The 25,408-nt window shown below is 45.4% G+C and overlaps 1 protein-coding gene across 2 annotated transcripts in view; it reads right to left on the bottom strand.

Moving 5' to 3' along the window:
- Window positions 1-216: 216 nt before the first annotated feature.
- The window catches only part of NR4A1 (nuclear receptor subfamily 4 group A member 1), an 88,018-nt gene continuing 62,826 nt past the window's right edge, over window positions 217-25,408 (bottom strand). Inside the window, exons 1-7 of one of the 2 annotated variants that reach the window (XM_069758307.1) lie at window positions 10,551-10,681; window positions 8,185-8,999; window positions 6,735-6,864; window positions 5,966-6,117; window positions 5,640-5,842; window positions 5,068-5,246; window positions 217-1,154 (exon numbers count right to left, since the gene is read on the bottom strand). In XM_069758307.1, coding sequence (XP_069614408.1) covers window positions 898-1,154; window positions 5,068-5,246; window positions 5,640-5,842; window positions 5,966-6,117; window positions 6,735-6,864; window positions 8,185-8,997 — 1,734 coding nt within the window. In that variant the 5' untranslated portion in view covers window positions 8,998-8,999; window positions 10,551-10,681 and the 3' untranslated portion in view covers window positions 217-897. Of the gene's footprint in view, window positions 1,155-5,067; window positions 5,247-5,639; window positions 5,843-5,965; window positions 6,118-6,734; window positions 6,865-8,184; window positions 9,000-10,550; window positions 10,682-25,408 lie in introns of those variants that run through there. The other variant, XM_069758308.1, reaches the window with a different exon arrangement.

Below are 25,408 nucleotides of genomic sequence, written 5' to 3'. Positions count from 1 at the left end.
TATACATTGCAGTCAACAGTGTACATTAACCACAAGTAGGGTCCATCATCAGACAGACCCTCTCTGTGAGCCATTAAACGGTACCATCGGTATAGGCATGACAAGGAGTACATCATTTCTACGAGTGTCTTTATACAAGCTTCCAGCTACTAAAAATATATATAGGAGCCCCAATTGATTTATATGTAGAAAAGCAATTAATAAGGGATGGCTTAATACTATTACAGCGTTTTTTATTCAATATATTAAATATATATTAATCAGAAAAACACATACTGTAAATCCAGTAGGATACACAAATATAAAGGTTTCTATTCAAAAATTACACATATTTACACACAGTCCAGAACACTGTGAAAACCATAGTGACCATAACAAGGGGTAGCTTTGTATTTAATACTATGTACAGTTCACGCTTCATTTATGTACAAGACTTTACAAAGTGGCTGTGACTGAAATGGGGTCCATCCCTCTCGGCCTGTCGCAAGGTAGATGGGATAACAGAGAGGGGAGGTGGCGCCTGTTTCTCCCCTCTAGATTTTGAAATGACGTCTTTTACAAAGGACTGGTCCAGTCCCGGAGTGCTGTAAGAAAGGCAGTGTAGGAGTCCAATGAATTCTGCAAGTATTTAAAAAAAAATACTTTTACAAGTGAAACAAAAGATGAACACAAAAAGTCTGTTTTTTTTAAGCCAAAGGCACATCTGGATATTATAGAATAATAAAAATGAAGTCTTCAGATAAGACCCGGAAAATCCCAAAGACAAAAAGGATAAACTGGGTTAGGCACCTAAAATCAAAGAAAAAGGTCCCACAAGTTTGTAACAGGATCCTCTGCTGTCCACACGTGGGTTTCCTTCTCTCTGTACGTGTAAGAACAAAAAAGTGCAGTGCTGGTTTAGAAGGGCAGTGTGTCCATGAAGATCTTCTCCACAATAGGAGGAGGTGGTACAAGGTCCTCTAACTTCAGGTAAAAAATACGCTGGAGACCCTGCGTACACAAGGTGCGGAGCTCAGGAAGTTTGCCCAGTAACTTGGACAGACAGTTGGATCGGTTCTGCTCAATCAGGCTTGATGGTACATGCTCTTTAAGGCAATTAATAATCCTGCTTTGCAGCTCTTCTACTTTCTTGGATTCTTTCAGGCCATGTCTGTCTGTAATAGAAGAAAGAATCGAACTTAATAATAATAATAATAATAATAATAATAATAATAATAATAATAATAATAAGCTTTATTTTTATATAGCGCTAACATATTCCGCAGCGCTTTACAGGTTGCACACATCATCATCACTGTCCCCGTTGGGGCTCACAATCTAAATTCCCTATCAGTATGTCTTTGGAATGTGGGAGGAAACCGGAGTACCCGGAGGAAACCCACGCAAACACGGAATATTGGTAGATGCCACATTTACAATGTGTGCAGTAGAGATTTATTGCAGTCCATCTACTCTGCGTTTGCCTTCAATGGAGTAGTACATATAAGTGAGAAGGGCTGTCATAGTAAAATTCAGATACACAATATTAAAGGTTCCTCTCTCTGCACTGGCCTCCTACTATACGGAAGCTCTAGTGAAGGCCCATTTCCAGTGCGAATAACTGAAACTCAACATGCCTGATCCTCCTCTCCCGTAATAGAGAAAATCAAAGATTTCTGCCTATAAACAGCAGCAGAAGCGCCTGAAGTCACTAAAATATGCATCGTCCATTTCCAGCTGCCAAGATACCATCTTCAGTGTAGCAGTAAGCGTCATAGGGTCTTCGAGCACTCGCTCCTGCACTGAAGATGGTAGCCAAGGACACTGGATATTTTAGTGCAGCCCGCAACATAACATTTGGGTAGTCCGTACAGTCGGTTAGCGGCAGAAATTGCTAAAAGTCACTTAGAAATATTATACTGCAGTGTCCTGCACTACAGTCAATTTCTTGTGAAAGTGGAGGAACACTTTAAAGGTCCCTCTAGAGCCAGTAGTACTATAATATGGTAGTATGGAACAAACACCTTGAGGGCACACCAAAATAAGATGTCGAGGTTGCAGAGCAGATGGAAGAATTATTGAAGAGACTGCTATGTAGTAAAATATTCACTGTTTCCGGTAGTAAATACACCCTGAAATGAGTCACAAACTCCAAAATAAAACGACAATATTTTACTGCACAGGCATGTTTTTTATCCTGTTCGACACGGCAATTTTCTGTTTTGGTTTTTTTCCCCTCTCCTTCCTCCAAAATCCCAAACCTTTTTTTTATTGTTCTGTCGACATAACAGTATGAGGACAAGGTGTACTTTGGAATGACACCACCTATTTTATCATGTAATTGACTGGAAAGCAGCAACAAAATTCCACATACAGTGATATAGCAGAAAAGTACAATTCCGCAGTTGTTTTTTGGGTAATTTATTTACTGCTCTCATTATACGGTAACAATCACCTGAAGAAATATACTGTAATTCTCCAGGTCAGTACTATTACAGGTATACCAAACATGCATAGGCTCTAATATATTTGGTGAAAAAAAAAATAAATCTGAAGATAAAAATTATAATTTAAGTTTTTAATTTTCCGTGTGAGAGTTTGTTTTTTTAGTTCCATGAGCCAATGTTTTAAGTGATACCATTTGAGGGTAGATAAAATGTTTTGATCTCCTCAATGCATTACTTTGCCCCGTTGCAGTGGACGAAAAAAAATTTGTAATTTTGATTTTTTTTTTCCGATACGCCATTCACTAATATTATAGATCGGACTGTTACGAAGTGAATTTAAAAAAAAAAATTCTTAATATTTAGTGGGGGAAAACGGGGTGCTTTGAACTTAATTTTATGAAATCATTTATTTTTACTGAATTAGTTAGTCTCCTTAGGGAACTGAACTTGTCATTCTCTGATCGCTTGTGTGAGAGATAGATATATATACAGGTCCTTCTCAAAAAATTAGCATATAGTGTTAAATTTCATTATTTACTATAATGTAATGATTACAATTAAACTTTCATATATTATAGATTCATTATCCACCAACTGAAATTTGTCAGGTCTTTTATTGTTTTAATACTGATGATTTTGGCATACAACTCCTGATAACCCAAAAAACCTGTCTCAATAAATTAGCATATCAAGAAAAGGTTCTCTAAACGACCTATTACCCTAATCTTCTGAATCAACTAATTAACTCTAAACACATGCAAAAGATACCTGAGGCTTTTATAAACTCCCTGCCTGGTTCATTACTCAAAACCCCCATCATGGGTAAGACTAGCGACCTGACAGATGTCAAGAAGGCCATCATTGACACCCTCAAGCAAGAGGGTAAGACCCAGAAAGAAATTTCTCAACAAATAGGCTGTTCCCAGAGTGCTGTATCAAGGCACCTCAATGGTAAGTCTGTTGGAAGGAAACAATGTGGCAGAAAACGCTGTACAACGAGAAGAGGATACCGGACCCTGAGGAAGATTGTGGAGAAGGACCGATTCCAGACCTTGGGGAACCTGAGGAAGCAGTGGACTGAGTCTGGTGTGGAAACATCCAGAGCCACCGTGCACAGGCGTGTGCAGGAAATGGGCTACAGGTGCCGCATTCCCCAGGTAAAGCCACTTTTGAACCATAAACAGCGGCAGAGGTGCCTGACCTGGGCTACAGAGAAGCAGCACTGGACTGTTGCTAAGTGGTCCCAAGTACTTTTTTCTGATGAAAGCAAATTTTGCATGTCATTCGGAAATCAAGGTGCCAGAGTCTGGAGGAAGACTGGGGAGAAGGAAATGCCAAAATGCCTGAAGTCCAGTGTCAAGTACCCACAGTCAGTGATGGTGTGGGGTGCCATGTCAGCTGCTGGTGTTGGTCCACTGTGTTTTATCAAGGGCAGGGTCAATGCAGCTAGCTATCAGGAGATTTTGGAGCACTTCATGCTTCCATCGGCTGAAATGCTTTATGGAGATGAAGATTTCATTTTTCAGCACGACCTGGCACCTGCTCAGTGCCAAAACCACTGGTAAATGGTTTACTGACCATGGTATTACTGTGCTCAATTGGCCTGCCAACTCTCCTGACCTGAACCCCATAGAGAATCTTTGGGATATTGTGAAGAGAAAGTTGAGAGACGCAAGACCCAACACTCTGGATGAGCTTAAGGCCGCTATTGAAGCATCCTGGGCCTCCATAACATCTCAGCAGTGTCACAGGCTGATTGCCTCCATGCCACGCCGCATTGAAGCAGTCATTTCTGCCAAAGGATTCCCGACCAAGTATTGAGTGCATAACTGAACATTATTATTTGATGTTTTTTTTGTTTGTTATTAAAAAACACTTTTATTTGATTGGATGGGTGAAATATGCTAATTTATTGAGACAGGTTTTTTGGGTTATCAGGAGTTGTATGCCAAAATCATCAGTATTAAAACAATAAAAGACCTGACAAATTTCAGTTGGTGGATAATGAATCTATAATATATGAAAGTTTAATTGTAATCATTACATTATAGTAAATAATGAAATTTAACACTATATGCTAATTTTTTGAGAAGGACCTGTATATATATATATATATATCTCAAGCAATACCACCGTATTGCTGTAAATAGCACAAATCACGGTCTGCTATGAATGCAAGCAAAGGGATGGCTATGGGGTCTTCAGTAGACCCTTGGCTGTCACAGCAACCATCGACACCCTGCAATCGCTTTGTAGGGATGTCGTGGCCCTCTGGATGTGTCCTGTAAATGCTGCAGCACGTACCAATACGTCATATGTCAGTAAAGTGTTAATGAATCTTCCATTTGCTCGGACATCTCATCTCAGTATCTAGAAGCGCCCTCATAGTGTTTTTTTCTCCATACCAAAGTAAATATGGTCTCTCCCCCAACATCAACTGTCAGGGAAGAGTCTAGAAGACTCCAGGGAAGAGTCTTAGATTTGTAGTTTGGGTAATCTGTAGGAATAGGGAAATTGGAACCAGAGATTTGTACCGTAAAGATCATCAATATCTTTGCCAATAGAAGGAGGATAAAAATTGTAGTTCCAAGTTGAAGCACTTGTCTAAGTAGAAATGCTCTAGTATAAGCTTAGGACTTACCTGTGATGATAACAAGAGCCGAGAGACAGGAAAATGATGGGACGTCGATGTTCATACGCTGGAGGCTGTGTGAGAAGTCAATGATAGAGTCTATCCACTCGCCAAACCCTCTGACACACTGCATGCGATGAAGCACCACGCCATTACAGAAGATCAGCTTCCCCTCCTCAGGTTTCGAGCTGTTGGTAGAAAATAAAGTCAAGATTAAACAGGGAGTACTACATTTTTCCTACCAAATAATCTACCTATATAGCAAGACTGGTGTTAAAATCAAAAGAAAACAATTTAAAGTGATCTGGTCCAAAGTGCTTAAAAATTACTTCTACCTTTTGTTTATTACTTTAAAAGAATATAATTAGGTAAATTGCTTTTTTTTTTTAACAAACAAATCAGTCACTACAAATTGGACCCCATAAATCTATATATAACCTTGTAACATGTCTTCAAGGAGATTGTAATTTCTCCATTATGCAGGAAGTTACATTTTTTAATGCATTTATTTCTTCAATGTTCAGAACATGATTAGCAGCTCAAAAGGAGCTAGGTTTTCTAGCACATGACACCTGCTTTACCTGTAAGCAAGTCGAAGGATGAAAAGTTCCAGGAAAGAAGACTCTAGAAGAAGATACTGGTCTTCTTTCGGAAGCTCTGCAAAGCCCTGGATTTTCTCTGCCCATTTGCGGATGACTTCCAAAGAACCAGAGAGAAGGTCGTAGAACTGCTGCACATCAACAGGATTCTCCTTCTCCAGCAGAACGGGGACATTCTCTTGGTACTAAAATGAATAATATTAAAATGTTATTGGACTAAAAAAAAAAAAAAAATAATGATAATTATACTGCATATTACCCAAGTAAATATGGGTTATTCCACTTTGGAAACCTTAATAATGACTTACCTGGGAGTAATCGAGATTGCTAGAATTGGGGATGGTGTCTATGTGCGCTCTCACCAGGGAGTTGATGAGACTAACTGGAGAAGAGTCTGAAACTTGTCTTGGTTTTGATGGAAGGCGACCCCTCCTGCCCTTCAAACTGTCTGTACGTACAACTAAAAGCCAAAAAAGTAATATAGTCCTGGTTAGTACAATCTGGGAAAGAAGAGGATCAGAAGTTTCGTAAGATTTTATGAAAAACCAATGCAAAACTATCAAAACATCTATACAAAAGGACTAAAGTTTTTATTTTAGGTACAAATTCTATAATAATCGTCAGTCAGTGAGAGGTGGCATCTACTGGAAAATAAAGGGGTTGCTTGACCGATTTTTTTTTTTTTTTTTAAACAGGCTCCCCACCAAAAAAGGAAATTTCACTGCCGATCCTTGGTTGACATGCAGGAGTTGCTGCTCAGCAGATGAGGTGGGCTACCTCTGGCCAGTGGTTGGCCATTTTCAACATGTCAACTGGGACCAGGAAGAATCAAAACAGAAGTGGTGGGAGCTCAGAAGAGATGTTACTCAAACTTTTTAAAATGACTAGCCAACTTTTTTAAAGATGTAATAATTTTCCATCTATTAACATTTCACATTCCTCCCCCCCATTTTTCTAAACTCTCACTCCCAAGTGGGACTAAATTCTGCAATTTGTACACAAGCATATTTTCGTTACAAGTCAAAGCTAAAATGGAAATTTATTATGAACACATGACAAAATATATTAAGTACATACCTTCCTTTACCATTCCCACTGCTAAGCATTTTTGAAACCGACAGAACTGGCAGCGATTCCTGCGCCTTTTGTCCACGGGACAGTCCTTGTTAGCCAAGCAGATGTACTTGGCATTTTTCTGTACAGTCCTCTGTGGGGAGAAAAGGGAACAATTGTCAGGGGAAGCAAGATGCCAGACCAACACAAAGCCCCGTCTGTTCCTATTTATTTTTGTAACATTTCTCTAGTGTCGGACTGTTCCTAATATCAAGTTGACATTTGGCTCCAAGCAAAAGGGAGTAATTCACCTATCTTAATTACCAGAGCATCTCTTCTAAAGCACTCGATTTGCTTCTCAGAAGTCACTTGTAGCAAATAGTATTTGTAGAATTTTACTACACTGGCCAGAAAGCAATAAATTTGGACTATTTGACTTGGGGCGCAATCAGATATCCATATAAATTGATCCGAGATCAGACTGGCTGTGGGTCTCCCTACCCGAGCGTGACAACTTCATATGTCTCTATGAAGCTCTCACACACAGGTCACGGGACCCATGGCCAATCCATGCACTGCGATCGGTTCTCGGACGTGTGAATACACCACAACTGAATGACAATTTTGAACTCCAGAAACAATGATCCTCTCAGACTGAAGTCAACGTACTTAGGGAATCATCTACATTACTTGCAGACAATCACTACCAACTAGTTTCCTTTACGAAGAAGTATTGACTGCTTAGCAGTTCTAGATGGATATGTCCATTTCCCCTCCATAAAGGACTGATTGGCACTGTATCACTATGAGACGTGTGATAATTTATGGATGTATGCATAATTCATATTAACATCATAGAATTTTAAGACTCTCCATGCCCACATTTTTCCTATAATAAAGTAGGCTACTAAAGACTTCCTTCCTGTACGCAGTGGATCATTCCCACTAAATTCAACGAGTACAAAGTACACAAGAATAGACAGACACACCAAAACTCATTGTGTACGATTAATGTAGACTACAGGATTCTAGTTCTCAGATCTGGAGGGCAGTCTATTTCACACCGTGCCAACACCTGCTGCCTAATGGAAACTTCTACTCTTCTATCTGCTGTATAATTGGTGTTGGGTTCCTCCTCTTATCCCCCATTTGCCCGAGAGCAATCCTTTCAGTTGACGTTAGGTAAAGGCAGCAGGGATGATCAACTGCTGTAAAAGCGGGCCAAGAAACTGTACACGGGTAGGACAGCTGGTTTTTAACACCATAGGACAGTTTTGGGACGAGCCCCTTTTCTTCATCCCTAGGAACGCGTATCAGCTGTAGTGCAAAGACAGGGTGGCTCAGAACCAAAATTTATGTGCCAAGACTACCCGCCAAGTCTGCAGGGCAATGAGCACACTGGGAGACGACGAGGTGAGGCAATCAAAGTTTGATGACAATCAATAAATGCAGAGACCAAAGGGAAAATGCTTACCTTAAAAAAACCTTTGCATCCTTCACAGGTTCGTACACCGTAATGTTGACATGAAGCATTATCTCCACAGACAGCACAGCGCCCCTCATTTGAGCTGGGGCTCCGTGCTTTAGAGGGAGAAAGTGGACTGTCCAATATAACGGAGCTATCCAGTACCACGGGCCCCTGACCAATAGGGATAGTGGGAAATCCGGCAGAAGAGCTCTGTGCTAGTGCAAACACATCGGGATCCAAAACCTGCTGTTCAAGTCTATGTGGACCTTGGTTCATCTTTAATAAATTAGGAGCCATGCTTGGGCTGTGAGATGGTGTTCCAAACGAGAAAAAAGAAGACTGTGGAATGCTGCTTTTCTGTTGATCAGTCCATGGCCTCATGCTGTCGAAATTCTGAGTTGGGGAGTAGGCTCCGTAAGAGCTCTCCCACGTAGGAACTTGAGGATTCTGGAAACCTGGCGTAGATGGAGATGGGATGGAGCAAGGGCTTCCGTAATAATCTGATCCACTTGATGACATGGTTTCATCCACCTGATGTGTGAAAGAACCTGGGTAACAGCCGAACACTTGAAACTCCTCCACCTTTGGTGATGACTGGGGTGTTGAAGAAGGGATCTGGTACAGAAAAGCATCAAATTCTCCTGTGTAACCGTCCATGAAGGTGCTGAAGCTGGGCAATGAAGTTGAAGCTGCAATTTCACTGTTAACAAGGTCCATGGTGAACTTACTGAACTCAGAGTTTAAGATCTCTTGAACGTAACAGTCAGTGGGGCCTGCACACTGAGACAGACTTCCATACTGAGCTTGAATACAGGGCATTTCTGGGAAAATATGAAAGACAGGAAAAAGTTCACATTAGTCTTGAGATAGATAGTATATAAAATACACACACATTAAAGGGACAGTCTTATCACTGTTGGAGTTAGTAAGAGTTTCCCCCATGTGTCAGACGTCCCACTGTTGTACTTAAAAAACCCAAATACTGTAGATCACTAAATGACACTATTGCACTTGCCTTCATGGTAAGGTATATCTGAAGATCTCCCCTACATCATGGTAACCTACAACCAGATCTACGACAGAAGTAATGTTGGCAGCGTGGCAGTGGCTCATTAGTATGGTTTCAGTAGGAAGCAGGGGATCGAATTCTGCTGCAACCGCTCTCGTACACCAGGCTCCTTTGACATTACGAAGCATCAGTCAGTTCTTTTTTGAGCACAAAGTGCCATAAATTTCCTTGTCAACACTGCTAATAATTGGGTGTAAGCCGGCCAGGCTCCGGTTATGACTGCTGTCTGAGACGTATGGCCATTACATGCAGCAACGCTAAACAAACGGTAACGAGATGTCATGTTTCCAACCTAAGACACTTGAATAATAAACGCTACAAGAAGAATCTCGTGAGAAAACTAATATTTCATTTATTTATTATAGTCAGGGACATTTCTAGTTGCAAAGAAAGTAATAGAATGTCCATTTTAGCATGAATTCACTACAACTCCCAGCATTCCTCCAGAGAGAATTTAATACAATAATAAATAGCCGAGTATTAGGCCACAGCGTAGCTGTCAGTATTCTCACTAGATTTATAGAGCAAGCGAGGATCTGCCAGGGGAACGGACTTCTGACTGCTCAGACCTAAGACCTGTAATGAGCTTACTGCTGCTTTACATCACAGTAATCAAGCACAGCACAGACGCCTCAAGAGGCTCTGCAGCAGCTGCACGAGCCATAGCCCCGGGGGCTTATTGCAATAAAGCCAGAGCGTCTTCTGAATCTCCACCATAGCATTCAGCAATGCCCACAGGTCTGGGGCCATTACAGTGAAACCGCTGCTGACAAACACCATTGTGATCCGCACAATAAAACCGTTTTATAGGATAGACTTTTCCCCTGAGGAAGTGCGGCCAGGACAGAGATAGGAGGCTGCGGAGCCAAGAAAGCACTTTGCACTGGGAAACAAAGGCCGAGCAAGAGATGAGCTCCTGATAGTCCACAGATACAGAAGGCACACAGCACCCAATACATCGCATTAGAGGATGCAAGAATTCCCATCAATCCAGATCAGCCTGGTGCAGGCAACCTACAGAAACCCAGATTACAAGAATGACTGAGACTGACCCCTACCCTGATGGGGCTGAGTGGGGGCAGCGCAGAAACCTGCCCCCCCAGCAGCACGAAGCAGACACAGGGGCTACAGTAGGTGCAGGTGCACAGGGCGAAAGCTGCATCTCTCCGGCTCTAATGGCTCCTGCAGCCACATCTGCACCTGTTGCCACAAACATCTGCACCACCGCCAAGTGCAGTGCGAGGACCCCAGCACAGGTGCCCTGAAGCCCCCCGATGCGTGCCAGTCACTGGGCATGACATACCAGAGGTGTCAGCTGGAGGTCCCGGGCTGTCCGCAGGGTGCGCTGCCGCGGTCCAGCTCCTCCAGCACGGGCTGCGTCTCCCAGAGCCTGCGCTGCTCACTGTGCTCCACTCCTGCAAGCTACATTCTATTAAAGCCTCTGTGACGCATGGGAGGAGGCGTGGCCTCGGGCAGGGGGCGTATGACGCACATGGGTGATTCTTCTCCGCTCTCCATAGAAGGCGGCAGGGGGCGTGGCCTTTCCGGCACGTCGCTGGAATGTATCTGGTGACGCACGCCGTTTCCTATGACGCAGGCCACATTGTTTGATCTATTAATAGCTTACGCTCTATTAATAGGCAGGCGGCTGGAGGGACGCGGCCCTGAAATAGCAGCCAGGGGAGGGGAGACCCCAAAGAACGTCATCACCCGGCGGATATAGCACGGGCAGGAGGCTTCCCTGGGATTCTCGGCATATTCACGGCACGAGGGATTCCATAGGCTGCGACAGTGTTTATACGGATGAGACCGGGACACAGCGCAGGACTGGCATGTGCTTGTGACGGCAGGTGACACCACGAGACCTGTGACTGTCACCCTGCACCTGACCCTGGACAGCTACTGCTCCAACAGTGTGATCATATAAGTGTGACCCCGGAGACACTACTACTGCTCCACCACCAGTGTGATCATATAAGTGTGACCCCGGAGACACTACTACTGCTCCACCACCAGTGTGATCATATAATAATGTGACCCCGGAGACACTACTACTGCTCCACCACCAGTGTGATCATATAATAATGTGACCCCAGAGACACTACTACTGCTCCACCACCAGTGTGATCATATAATAATGTGACCCCGGAGACACTACTACTGCTCCACCACCAGTGTGATCATATAAGTGTGACCCCGGAGACACTACTACTGCTCCACCACCAGTGTGATCATATAATAATGTGACCCCGGAGACACTACTACTGCTCCACCACCAGTGTGATCATATAATAATGTGACACCTGAGACACTACTACTGCTCCACCAGTGTGATCATATAAGTGTGACCCCGGAGACACTACTACTGCTCCAACAGTGTGATCATATAAGTGTGACCCCCGAGACACTACTACTGCTCCACCACCAGTGTGATCATATAATAATGTGACCCCGGAGACACTACTACTGCTCCACCACCAGTGTGATCATATAATAATGTGACCCCGGAGACACTACTACTGCTCCACCACCAGTGTGATCATATAATAATGTGACCCAGGAGACACTACTACTGCTCCACCACCAGTGTGATCATATAATAATGTGACCCCGGAGACACTACTACTGCTCCACCACCAGTGTGATCATATAATAATGTGACCCCCGAGACACTACTACTGCTCCACCACCAGTGTGATCATATAATAATGTGACCCCGGAGACACTACTACTGCTCCACCACCAGTGTGATCATATAATAATGTGACCCCGGAGACACTACTACTGCTCCACCACCAGTGTGATCATATAATAATGTGACCCCAGAGACACTACTACTGCTCCAACAGTGTGATCATATAAGTGTGACCCCGGAGACACTACTACTGCTCCACCACCAGTGTGATCATATAATAATGTGACCCCGGAGACACTACTACTGCTCCACCACCAGTGTGATCATATAATAATGTGACCCCCGAGACACTACTACTGCTCCACCACCAGTGTGATCATATAAGTGTGACCCTGGAGACACTACTACTGCTCCACCACCAGTGTGATCATATAATAATGTGACCCCGGAGACACTACTACTGCTCCACCACCAGTGTGATCATATAATAATGTGACCCCCGAGACACTACTACTGCTCCACCACCAGTGTGATCATATAATAATGTGACCCCCGAGACACTACTACTGCTCCACCACCAGTGTGATCATATAATAATGTGACCCCCGAGACACTACTACTGCTCCACCACCAGTGTGATCATATAATAATGTGACCCCCGGAGACACTACTACTGCTCCACCACCAGTGTGATCATATAAGTGTGACCCCGGAGACACTACTACTGCTCCACCACCAGTGTGATCATATAATAATGTGACCCCGGAGACACTACTACTGCTCCACCACCAGTGTGATCATATAATAATGTGACCCCCGAGACACTACTACTGCTCCACCACCAGTGTGATCATATAATAATGTGACCCCCGGAGACACTACTACTGCTCCACCACCAGTGTGATCATATAAGTGTGACCCCGGAGACACTACTACTGCTCCACCACCAGTGTGATCATATAGTAATGTGACCCCGGAGACACTACTACTGCTCCACCACCAGTGTGATCATATAATAATGTGACCCCGGAGACACTACTACTGCTCCAACAGTGTGATCATATAAGTGTGACCCCGGAGACACTACTACTGCTCCACCACCAGTGTGATCATATAAGTGTGACCCCCGAGACACTACTACTGCTCCACCACCAGTGTGATCATATAAGTGTGACCCCGGAGACACTACTACTGCTCCAACAGTGTGATCATATAAGTGTGATCCCGGAGACACTACTACTGCTCCACCACCAGTGTGATCATATAATAATGTGACCCCGGAGACACTACTACTGCTCCACCACCAGTGTGATCATATAAGTGTGACCCCGGAGACACTACTACTGCTCCACCACCAGTGTGATCATATAATAATGTGACCCCGGAGACACTACTACTGCTCCACCACCAGTGTGATCATATAATCATGTGACCCCGGAGACACTACTACTGCTCCAACAGTGTGATCATATAAGTGTGACCCCGGAGACACTACTACTGCTCCACCACCAGTGTGATCATATAAGTGTGACCCCGGAGACACTACTACTGCTCCACCACCAGTGTGATCATATAATAATGTGACCCCGGAGACACTACTACTGCTCCACCACCAGTGTGATCATATAATAATGTGACCCCGGAGACACTACTACTGCTCCAACAGTGTGATCATATAAGTGTGACCCCGGAGACACTACTACTGCTCCACCACCAGTGTGATCATATAATAATGTGACCCCGGAGACACTACTACTGCTCCACCACCAGTGTGATCATATAATAATGTGACCCCCGAGACACTACTACTGCTCCACCACCAGTGTGATCATATAAGTGTGACCCCGGAGACACTACTACTGCTCCACCACCAGTGTGATCATATAAGTGTGACCCCGGAGACACTACTACTGCTCCACCACCAGTATGATCATATAAGTGTGACCCCGGAGACACTACTACTGCTCCACCACCAGTGTGATCATATAATAATGTGACCCCGGAGACACTACTACTGCTCCACCACCAGTGTGATCATATAATAATGTGACCCCGGAGACACTACTACTGCTCCACCACCAGTGTGATCATATAATAATGTGACCCTGGAGACACTACTACTGCTCCACCACCAGTGTGATCATATAATAATGTGACCCCGGAGACACTACTACTGCTCCACCACCAGTGTGATCATATAAGTGTGACCCCGGAGACACTACTACTGCTCCACCACCAGTGTGATCATATAATAATGTGACCCCGGAGACACTACTACTGCTCCAACAGTGTGATCATATAAGTGTGACCCCGGAGACACTACTACTGCTCCACCACCAGTGTGATCATATAATAATGTGACCCCGGAGACACTACTACTGCTCCACCACCAGTGTGATCATATAATAATGTGACCCCGGAGACACTACTACTGCTCCACCACCAGTGTGATCACATAAGTGTGACCCCGGAGACACTACTACTGCTCCACCACCAGTGTGATCATATAATAATATAACCCCGGAGACACTACTACTGCTCCACCACCAGTGTGATCATATAAGTGTGACCCCGGACACACTACTACTGCTCCACCACCAGTGTGATCATATAAGTGTGACCCCGGAGACACTACTACTGCTCCAACAGTGTGATCATATAAGTATGACCCCGGAGACACTACTACTGCTCCACCACCAGTGTGATCATATAATAATGTGACCCCGGAGACACTACTACTGCTCCACCACCAGTGTGATCATATAAGTGTGACCCCGGAGACACTACTACTGCTCCACCACCAGTGTGATCATATAATAATGTGACCCCGGAGACACTACTACTGCTCCAACAGTGTGATCATATAAGTGTGACCCCGGAGACACTACTACTGCTCCACCACCAGTGTGATCATATAATAATGTGACCCCGGAGACACTACTACTGCTCCACCACCAGTGTGATCATATAATAATGTGACCCCGGAGACACTACTATTGCTCCACCACCAGTGTGATCACATAAGTGTGACCCCAGAGACACTACTATTGCTCCACCACCAGTGTGATCACATAAGTGTGACCCCAGAGACACTACTACTGCTCCACCACCAGTGTGATCATATAATAATATAACCCCGGAGACACAACTACTGCTCCACCACCAGTGTGATCATATAAGTGTGACCCCGGAGACACTACTACTGCTCCACCACCAGTGTGATCATATAAGTGTGACCCCGGAGACACTACTACTGCTCCAACAGTGTGATCATATAAGTGTGACCCCGGAGACACTACTACTGCTCCACCACCAGTGTGATCATATAATAATGTGACCCCGGAGACACTACTACTGCTCCACCACCAGTGTGATCATATAATAATGTGACCCCGGAGACACTACTACTGCTCCACCACCAGTGTGATCATATAATAATGTGACCCCGGAGACACTACTACTGCTCCACCACCAGTGTGATCATATAATAATGTGACCCCGGAGACACTACTACTGCTCCACCACCAGTGTGATCATATAATAATGTGACCCCGGAGACACTACTACTGCTCCACCACCAGTGTGATAATATAATAATGTGACCCCGGAGACACTACTACTGCTCCACCACCAGTGTGATCATATAATAATGTGACCCCGGAGACACTACTACTGCTCCACCACCAGTGTGATCATATAATAATTTGACCCCGGAGACACTACTACTGCTCCACCACCAGTGTGATCATATAATAATGTGACCCCGGAGACACTACTACTGCTCCACCACCAGTGTGATCATATAATAATGTGACCCCGGAGACACTACTACTGCTCCACCACCAGTGTGATCATATAATAATGTGACCCCGGAGACACTACTACTGCTCCACCACCAGTGTGATCATATAATAATGTGACCCCGGAGACACTACTACTGCTCCACCACCAGTGTGATCATATAATAATGTGACCCCGGAGACACTACTACTGCTCCACCACCAGTGTGATCATATAATAATGTGACCCCGGAGACACTACTACTGCTCCACCACCAGTGTGATCATATAATAATGTGACCCCGGAGACACTACTACTGCTCCACCACCAGTGTGATCATATAATAATGTGACCCCGGAGACACTACTACTGCTCCACCACCAGTGTGATCATATAATAATGTGACCCCGGAGACACTACTACTGCTCCACCACCAGTGTGATCATATAATAATGTGACCCCGGAGACACTACTGCTCCACCACCAGTGTGATCATATAATAATGTGACCCCGGAGACACTACTACTGCTCCACCACCAGTGTGATCATATAATAATGTGACCCCGGAGACACTACTACTGCTCCACCACCAGTGTGATCATATAATAATGTGACCCCGGAGACACTACTACTGCTCCACCACCAGTGTGATCATATAATAATGTGACCCCGGAGACACTACTACTGCTCCACCACCAGTGTGATCATATAATAATGTGACCCCGGAGACACTACTACTGCTCCACCACCAGTGTGATCATATAATAATGTGACCCCGGAGACACTACTACTGCTCCACCACCAGTGTGATCATATAATAATGTGACCCCGGAGACACTACTACTGCTCCACCACCAGTGTGATCATATAATAATGTGACCCCGGAGACACTACTACTGCTCCACCACCAGTGTGATCATATAATAATGTGACCCCGGAGACACTACTACTGCTCCACCACCAGTGTGATCATATAATAATGTGACCCCGGAGACACTACTACTGCTCCACCACCAGTGTGATCATATAATAATGTGACCCCGGAGACACTACTACTGCTCCACCACCAGTGTGATCATATAATAATGTGACCCCGGAGACACTACTACTGCTCCACCACCAGTGTGATCATATAATAATGTGACCCCGGAGACACTACTACTGCTCCACCACCAGTGTGATCATATAATAATGTGACCCTGGAGACACTACTACTGCTCCACCACCAGTGTGATCATATAATAATGTGACCCCGGAGACACTACTACTGCTCCACCACCAGTGTGATCATATAATAATGTGACCCAGGAGACACTACTACTGCTCCACCACCAGTGTGATCATATAAGTGTGACCCCGGAGACACTACTACTGCTCCACCACCAGTGTGATCATATAATAATGTGACCCCGGAGACACTACTACTGCTCCACCACCAGTGTGATCATATAATAATGTGACCCCGGAGACACTACTACTGCTCCACCACCAGTGTGATCATATAAGTGTGACCCCGGAGACACTACTACTGCTCCACCACCAGTATGATCATATAAGTGTGACCCCGGAGACACTACTACTGCTCCACCACCAGTGTGATCATATAATAATGTGACCCCGGAGACACTACTACTGCTCCACCACCAGTGTGATCATATAATAATGTGACCCCGGAGACACTACTACTGCTCCACCACCAGTGTGATCATATAATAATGTGACCCCGGAGACACTACTACTGCTCCACCACCAGTGTGATCATATAATAATGTGACCCCGGAGACACTACTACTGCTCCACCACCAGTGTGATCATATAATAATGTGACCCCGGAGACACTACTACTGCTCCACCACCAGTGTGATCATATAATAATGTGACCCCGGAGACACTACTACTGCTCCACCACCAGTGTGATCATATAATAATGTGACCCCGGAGACACTACTACTGCTCCACCACCAGTGTGATCATATAATAATGTGACCCCGGAGACACTACTACTGCTCCACCACCAGTGTGATCATATAATAATGTGACCCCGGAGACACTACTACTGCTCCACCACCAGTGTGATCATATAAGTGTGACCCCGGAGACACTACTACTGCTCCACCACCAGTATGATCATATAAGTGTGACCCCGGAGACACTACTACTGCTCCACCACCAGTGTGATCATATAATAATGTGACCCCGGAGACACTACTACTGCTCCACCACCAGTGTGATCATATAATAATGTGACCCCGGAGACACTACTACTGCTCCACCACCAGTGTGATCATATAATAATGTGACCCCGGAGACACTACTACTGCTCCACCACCAGTGTGATCATATAATAATGTGACCCCGGAGACACTACTACTGCTCCACCACCAGTGTGATCATATAATAATGTGACCCCGGAGACACTACTACTGCTCCACCACCAGTGTGATCATATAATAATGTGACCCTGGAGACACTACTACTGCTCCACCACCAGTGTGATCATATAATAATGTGACCCCGGAGACACTACTACTGCTCCACCACCAGTGTGATCATATAATAATGTGACCCAGGAGACACTACTACTGCTCCACCACCAGTGTGATCATATAAGTGTGACCCCGGAGACACTACTACTGCTCCACCACCAGTGTGATCATATAATAATGTGACCCCGGAGACACTACTACTGCTCCACCACCAGTGTGATCATATAATAATGTGACCCCGGAGACACTACTACTGCTCCACCACCAGTGTGATCATATAAGTGTGACCCCGGAGACACTACTACTGCTCCACCACCAGTATGATCATATAAGTGTGACCCCGGAGACACTACTACTGCTCCACCACCAGTGTGATCATATAATAATGTGACCCCGGAGACACTACTACTGCTCCACCACCAGTGTGATCATATAAGTGTGACCCCGGAGACACTACTACTGCTCCACCACCAGTGTGATCATATAAGTGTGACCCCGGAGACACTACTACTGCTCCACCACCAGTATGATCATATAAGTGTGACCCCGGAGACACTACTACTGCTCCACCACCAGTGTGATCATATAATAATGTGACCCCGGAGACACTACTACTGCTCCAACAGTGTGATCATATAAGTGTGACCCCGGAGACACTACTACTGCTCCACCACCAGTGTGATCATATAATAATGTGACCCCGGAGACACTACTACTGCTCCACCACCAGTGTGATCATATAATAATGTGACCCCGGAGACACTACTACTGCTCCACCACCACCAGTGTGATCACATAAGTGTGACCCCGGAGACACTACTACTGCTCCACCACCAGTGTGATCATATAATAATATAACCCCGGAGACACAACTACTGCTCCACCACCAGTGTGATCATATAAGTGTGACCCCGGAGACACTACTACTGCTCCACCACCAGTGTGATCATATAAGTGTGACCCCGGAGACACTACTACTGCTCCAACAGTGTGATCATATAAGTGTGACCCCGGAGACACTACTACTGCTCCACCACCAGTGTGATCATATAATAATATAACCCCGGAGACACAACTACTGCTCCACCACCAGTGTGATCATATAATAATGTGACCCCGGAGACACTACTACTGCTCCACCACCAGTGTGATCATATAATAATATAACCCCGGAGACACAACTACTGCTCCACCACCAGTGTGATCATATAAGTGTGACCCCGGAGACACTACTACTGCTCCACCACCAGTGTGATCATATAAGTGTGACCCCGGAGACACTACTACTGCTCCAACAGTGTGATCATATAAGTGTGACCCCGGAGACACTACTACTGCTCCACCACCAGTGAGATCATATAATAATATAACCCCGGAGACACAACTACTGCTCCACCACCAGTGTGATCATATAATAATGTGACCCCGGAGACACTACTACTGCTCCACCACCAGTGTGATCATATAATAATGTGACCCCGGAGACACTACTACTGCTCCACCACCAGTGTGATCATATAATAATGTGACCCCGGAGACACTACTACTGCTCCACCACCAGTGTGATCATATAATAATGTGACCCCGGAGACACTACTACTGCTCCACCACCAGTGTGATCATATAATAATGTGACCCAGGAGACACTACTACTGCTCCACCACCAGTGTGATCATATAAGTGTGACCCCGGAGACACTACTACTGCTCCACCACCAGTGTGATCATATAATAATATAACCCCGGAGACACAACTACTGCTCCACCACCAGTGTGATCATATAATAATGTGACCCCGGAGACACTACTACTGCTCCACCACCAGTGTGATCATATAATAATATAACCCCGGAGACACAACTACTGCTCCACCACCAGTGTGATCATATAAGTGTGACCCCGGAGACACTACTACTGCTCCACCACCAGTGTGATCATATAAGTGTGACCCCGGAGACACTACTACTGCTCCAACAGTGTGATCATATAAGTGTGACCCAGGAGACACTACTACTACTGCTCCACCACCAGTGTGATCATATAATAATGTGACCCTGGAGACACTACTACTGCTCCACCACCAGTGTGATCATATAATAATGTGACCCCAGAGACACTACTACTGCTCCACCACCAGTGTGATCATATAATAATGTGACCCCAGAGACACTACTACTGCTCCACCACCAGTGTGATCATATAATAATGTGACCCCCGAGACACTACTACTGCTCCACCACCAGTGTGATCATATAATAATGTGACCCCCGAGACACTACTACTGCTCCACCACCAGTGTGATCATATAATAATGTGACCCCGGAGACACTACTACTGCTCCACCACCAGTGTGATCATATAATAATGTGACCCCGGAGACACTACTACTGCTCCACCACCAGTGTGATCATATAATAATGTGACCCCGGAGACACTACTACTGCTCCACCACCAGTGTGATCATATAATAATGTGACCCCAGAGACACTACTACTGCTCCACCACCAGTGTGATCATATAATAATGTGACCCCAGAGACACTACTACTGCTCCACCACCAGTGTGATCATATAATAATGTGACCCCAGAGACACTACTACTGCTCCACCACCAGTGTGATTATATAATAATGTGGCCCCGGAGACACTACTACTGCTCCACCACCAGTGTGACCATATAATAATGTGACCCCAGAGACACTACTACTGCTCCACCACCAGTGTGATCATATAATAATGTGACCCCAGAGACACTACTACTGCTCCACCACCAGTGTGATCATATAATAATGTGACCCCAGAGACACTACTACTGCTCCACCACCAGTGTGATCATATAATAATGTGACCCCGGAGACACTACTACTGCTCCACCACCAGTGTGATCATATAATAATGTGACCCCGGAGACACTACTACTGCTCCACCACCAGTGTGATCATATAATAATGTGACCCCGGAGACACTACTACTGCTCCACCACCAGTGTGATCATATAATAATGTGACCCCGGAGACACTACTACTGCTCCACCAGTGTGACCATATAATAATGTGACCCTGTGACCCCGGAGACACTACTACTGCTCCACCAGTGTGATCATATAATAATGTGACCCCGGAGACACTACTACTGCTCCACCACCAGTGTGATCATATAATAAAGTGACCCCGGAGACACTACTACTGCTCCACCACCAGTGTGATCATATAATAATGTGACCCCGGAGACACTACTACTGCTCCACCACCAGTGTGATCATATAATAATGTGACCCCGGAGACACTACTACTGCTCCACCACCAGTGTGATCATATAATAATGTGACCCCGGAGACACTACTACTGCTCCACCACCAGTGTGATCATATAATAATGTGACCCCGGAGACACTACTACTGCTCCACCACCAGTGTGATCATATAATAATGTGACCCCGGAGACACTACTACTGCTCCACCACCAGTGTGATCATATAATAATGTGACCCCGGAGACACTACTACTGCTCCACCACCAGTGTGATCATATAATAATGTGACCCCGGAGACACTACTACTGCTCCACCACCAGTGTGATCATATAAGTGTGACCCCGGAGACACTACTACTGCTCCACCACCAGTGTGATCATATAATATTGTGACCCCGGAGACACTACTACTGCTCCAACAGTGTGATCATATAAGTGTGACCCCGGAGACACTACTACTGCTCCACCACCAGTGTGATCATATAATAATGTGACCCCGGAGACACTACTACTGCTCCACCACCAGTGTGATCATATAATAATGTGACCCCGGAGACACTACTACTGCTCCACCACCAGTGTGATCACATAAGTGTGACCCCGGAGACACTACTACTGCTCCACCACCAGTGTGATCATATAATAATATAACCCCGGAGACACAACTACTGCTCCACCACCAGTGTGATCATATAAGTGTGACCCCGGAGACACTACTACTGCTCAACCACCAGTGTGATCATATAAGTGTGACCCCGGAGACACTACTACTGCTCCAACAGTGTGATCATATAAGTGTGACCCCGGAGACACTACTACTGCTCCACCACCAGTGTGATCATATAATAATATAACCCCGGAGACACAACTACTGCTCCACCACCAGTGTGATCATATAATAATGTGACCCCGGAGACACTACTACTGCTCCACCACCAGTGTGATCATATAATAATATAACCCCGGAGACACAACTACTGCTCCACCACCAGTGTGATCATATAAGTGTGACCCCGGAGACACTACTACTGCTCCACCACCAGTGTGATCATATAAGTGTGACCCCGGAGACACTACTACTGCTCCACCACCAGTGTGATCATATAATAATGTGACCCCGGAGACACTACTACTGCTCCACCACCAGTGTGATCATATAATAATGTGACCCCGGAGACACTACTACTGCTCCACCACCAGTGTGATCATATAATAATGTGACCCCGGAGACACTACTACTGCTCCACCACCAGTGTGATCATATAATAATGTGACCCAGGAGACACTACTACTGCTCCACCACCAGTGTGATCATATAATAATGTGACCCTGGAGACACTACTACTGCTCCACCACCAGTGTGATCATATAATAATGTGACCCCGGAGACACTACTACTGCTCCACCACCAGTGTGATCATATAATAATGTGACCCAGGAGACACTACTACTGCTCCACCACCAGTGTGATCATATAAGTGTGACCCCGGAGACACTACTACTGCTCCACCACCAGTGTGATCATATAATAATATAACCCCGGAGACACAACTACTGCTCCACCACCAGTGTGATCATATAATAATGTGACCCCGGAGACACTACTACTGCTCCACCACCAGTGTGATCATATAATAATGTGACCCCGGAGACACTACTACTGCTCCACCACCAGTGTGATCATATAATAATGTGACCCCGGAGACACTACTACTGCTCCACCACCAGTGTGATCATATAATAATGTGACCCCGGAGACACTACTACTGCTCCACCACCAGTGTGATCATATAATAATGTGACCCTGGAGACACTACTACTGCTCCACCACCAGTGTGATCATATAATAATGTGACCCCGGAGACACTACTACTGCTCCACCACCAGTGTGATCATATAATAATGTGACCCAGGAGACACTACTACTGCTCCACCACCAGTGTGATCATATAAGTGTGACCCCGGAGACACTACTACTGCTCCACCACCAGTGTGATCATATAATAATGTGACCCCGGAGACACTACTACTGCTCCACCACCAGTGTGATCATATAATAATGTGACCCCGGAGACACTACTACTGCTCCACCACCAGTGTGATCATATAAGTGTGACCCCGGAGACACTACTACTGCTCCACCACCAGTATGATCATATAAGTGTGACCCCGGAGACACTACTACTGCTCCACCACCAGTGTGATCATATAATAATGTGACCCCGGAGACACTACTACTGCTCCACCACCAGTGTGATCATATAAGTGTGACCCCGGAGACACTACTACTGCTCCACCACCAGTGTGATCATATAAGTGTGACCCCGGAGACACTACTACTGCTCCACCACCAGTATGATCATATAAGTGTGACCCCGGAGACACTACTACTGCTCCACCACCAGTGTGATCATATAATAATGTGACCCCGGAGACACTACTACTGCTCCAACAGTGTGATCATATAAGTGTGACCCCGGAGACACTACTACTGCTCCACCACCAGTGTGATCATATAATAATGTGACCCCGGAGACACTACTACTGCTCCACCACCAGTGTGATCATATAATAATGTGACCCCGGAGACACTACTACTGCTCCACCACCACCAGTGTGATCACATAAGTGTGACCCCGGAGACACTACTACTGCTCCACCACCAGTGTGATCATATAATAATATAACCCCGGAGACACAACTACTGCTCCACCACCAGTGTGATCATATAAGTGTGACCCCGGAGACACTACTACTGCTCCACCACCAGTGTGATCATATAAGTGTGACCCCGGAGACACTACTACTGCTCCAACAGTGTGATCATATAAGTGTGACCCCGGAGACACTACTACTGCTCCACCACCAGTGTGATCATATAATAATATAACCCCGGAGACACAACTACTGCTCCACCACCAGTGTGATCATATAATAATGTGACCCCGGAGACACTACTACTGCTCCACCACCAGTGTGATCATATAATAATATAACCCCGGAGACACAACTACTGCTCCACCACCAGTGTGATCATATAAGTGTGACCCCGGAGACACTACTACTGCTCCACCACCAGTGTGATCATATAAGTGTGACCCCGGAGACACTACTACTGCTCCAACAGTGTGATCATATAAGTGTGACCCCGGAGACACTACTACTGCTCCACCACCAGTGAGATCATATAATAATATAACCCCGGAGACACAACTACTGCTCCACCACCAGTGTGATCATATAATAATGTGACCCCGGAGACACTACTACTGCTCCACCACCAGTGTGATCATATAATAATGTGACCCCGGAGACACTACTACTGCTCCACCACCAGTGTGATCATATAATAATGTGACCCCGGAGACACTACTACTGCTCCACCACCAGTGTGATCATATAATAATGTGACCCCGGAGACACTACTACTGCTCCACCACCAGTGTGATCATATAATAATGTGACCCAGGAGACACTACTACTGCTCCACCACCAGTGTGATCATATAAGTGTGACCCCGGAGACACTACTACTGCTCCACCACCAGTGTGATCATATAATAATATAACCCCGGAGACACAACTACTGCTCCACCACCAGTGTGATCATATAATAATGTGACCCCGGAGACACTACTACTGCTCCACCACCAGTGTGATCATATAATAATATAACCCCGGAGACACAACTACTGCTCCACCACCAGTGTGATCATATAAGTGTGACCCCGGAGACACTACTACTGCTCCACCACCAGTGTGATCATATAAGTGTGACCCCGGAGACACTACTACTGCTCCAACAGTGTGATCATATAAGTGTGACCCAGGAGACACTACTACTACTGCTCCACCACCAGTGTGATCATATAATAATGTGACCCTGGAGACACTACTACTGCTCCACCACCAGTGTGATCATATAATAATGTGACCCCAGAGACACTACTACTGCTCCACCACCAGTGTGATCATATAATAATGTGACCCCAGAGACACTACTACTGCTCCAC

This window comes from Ranitomeya imitator, chromosome 3 (assembly GCF_032444005.1).
Source record: "Ranitomeya imitator isolate aRanImi1 chromosome 3, aRanImi1.pri, whole genome shotgun sequence".
In the NCBI taxonomy this organism is placed as follows: Eukaryota; Metazoa; Chordata; class Amphibia; order Anura; family Dendrobatidae; genus Ranitomeya; species Ranitomeya imitator.
This window is presented reverse-complemented; position numbering and strand designations above follow the sequence as displayed.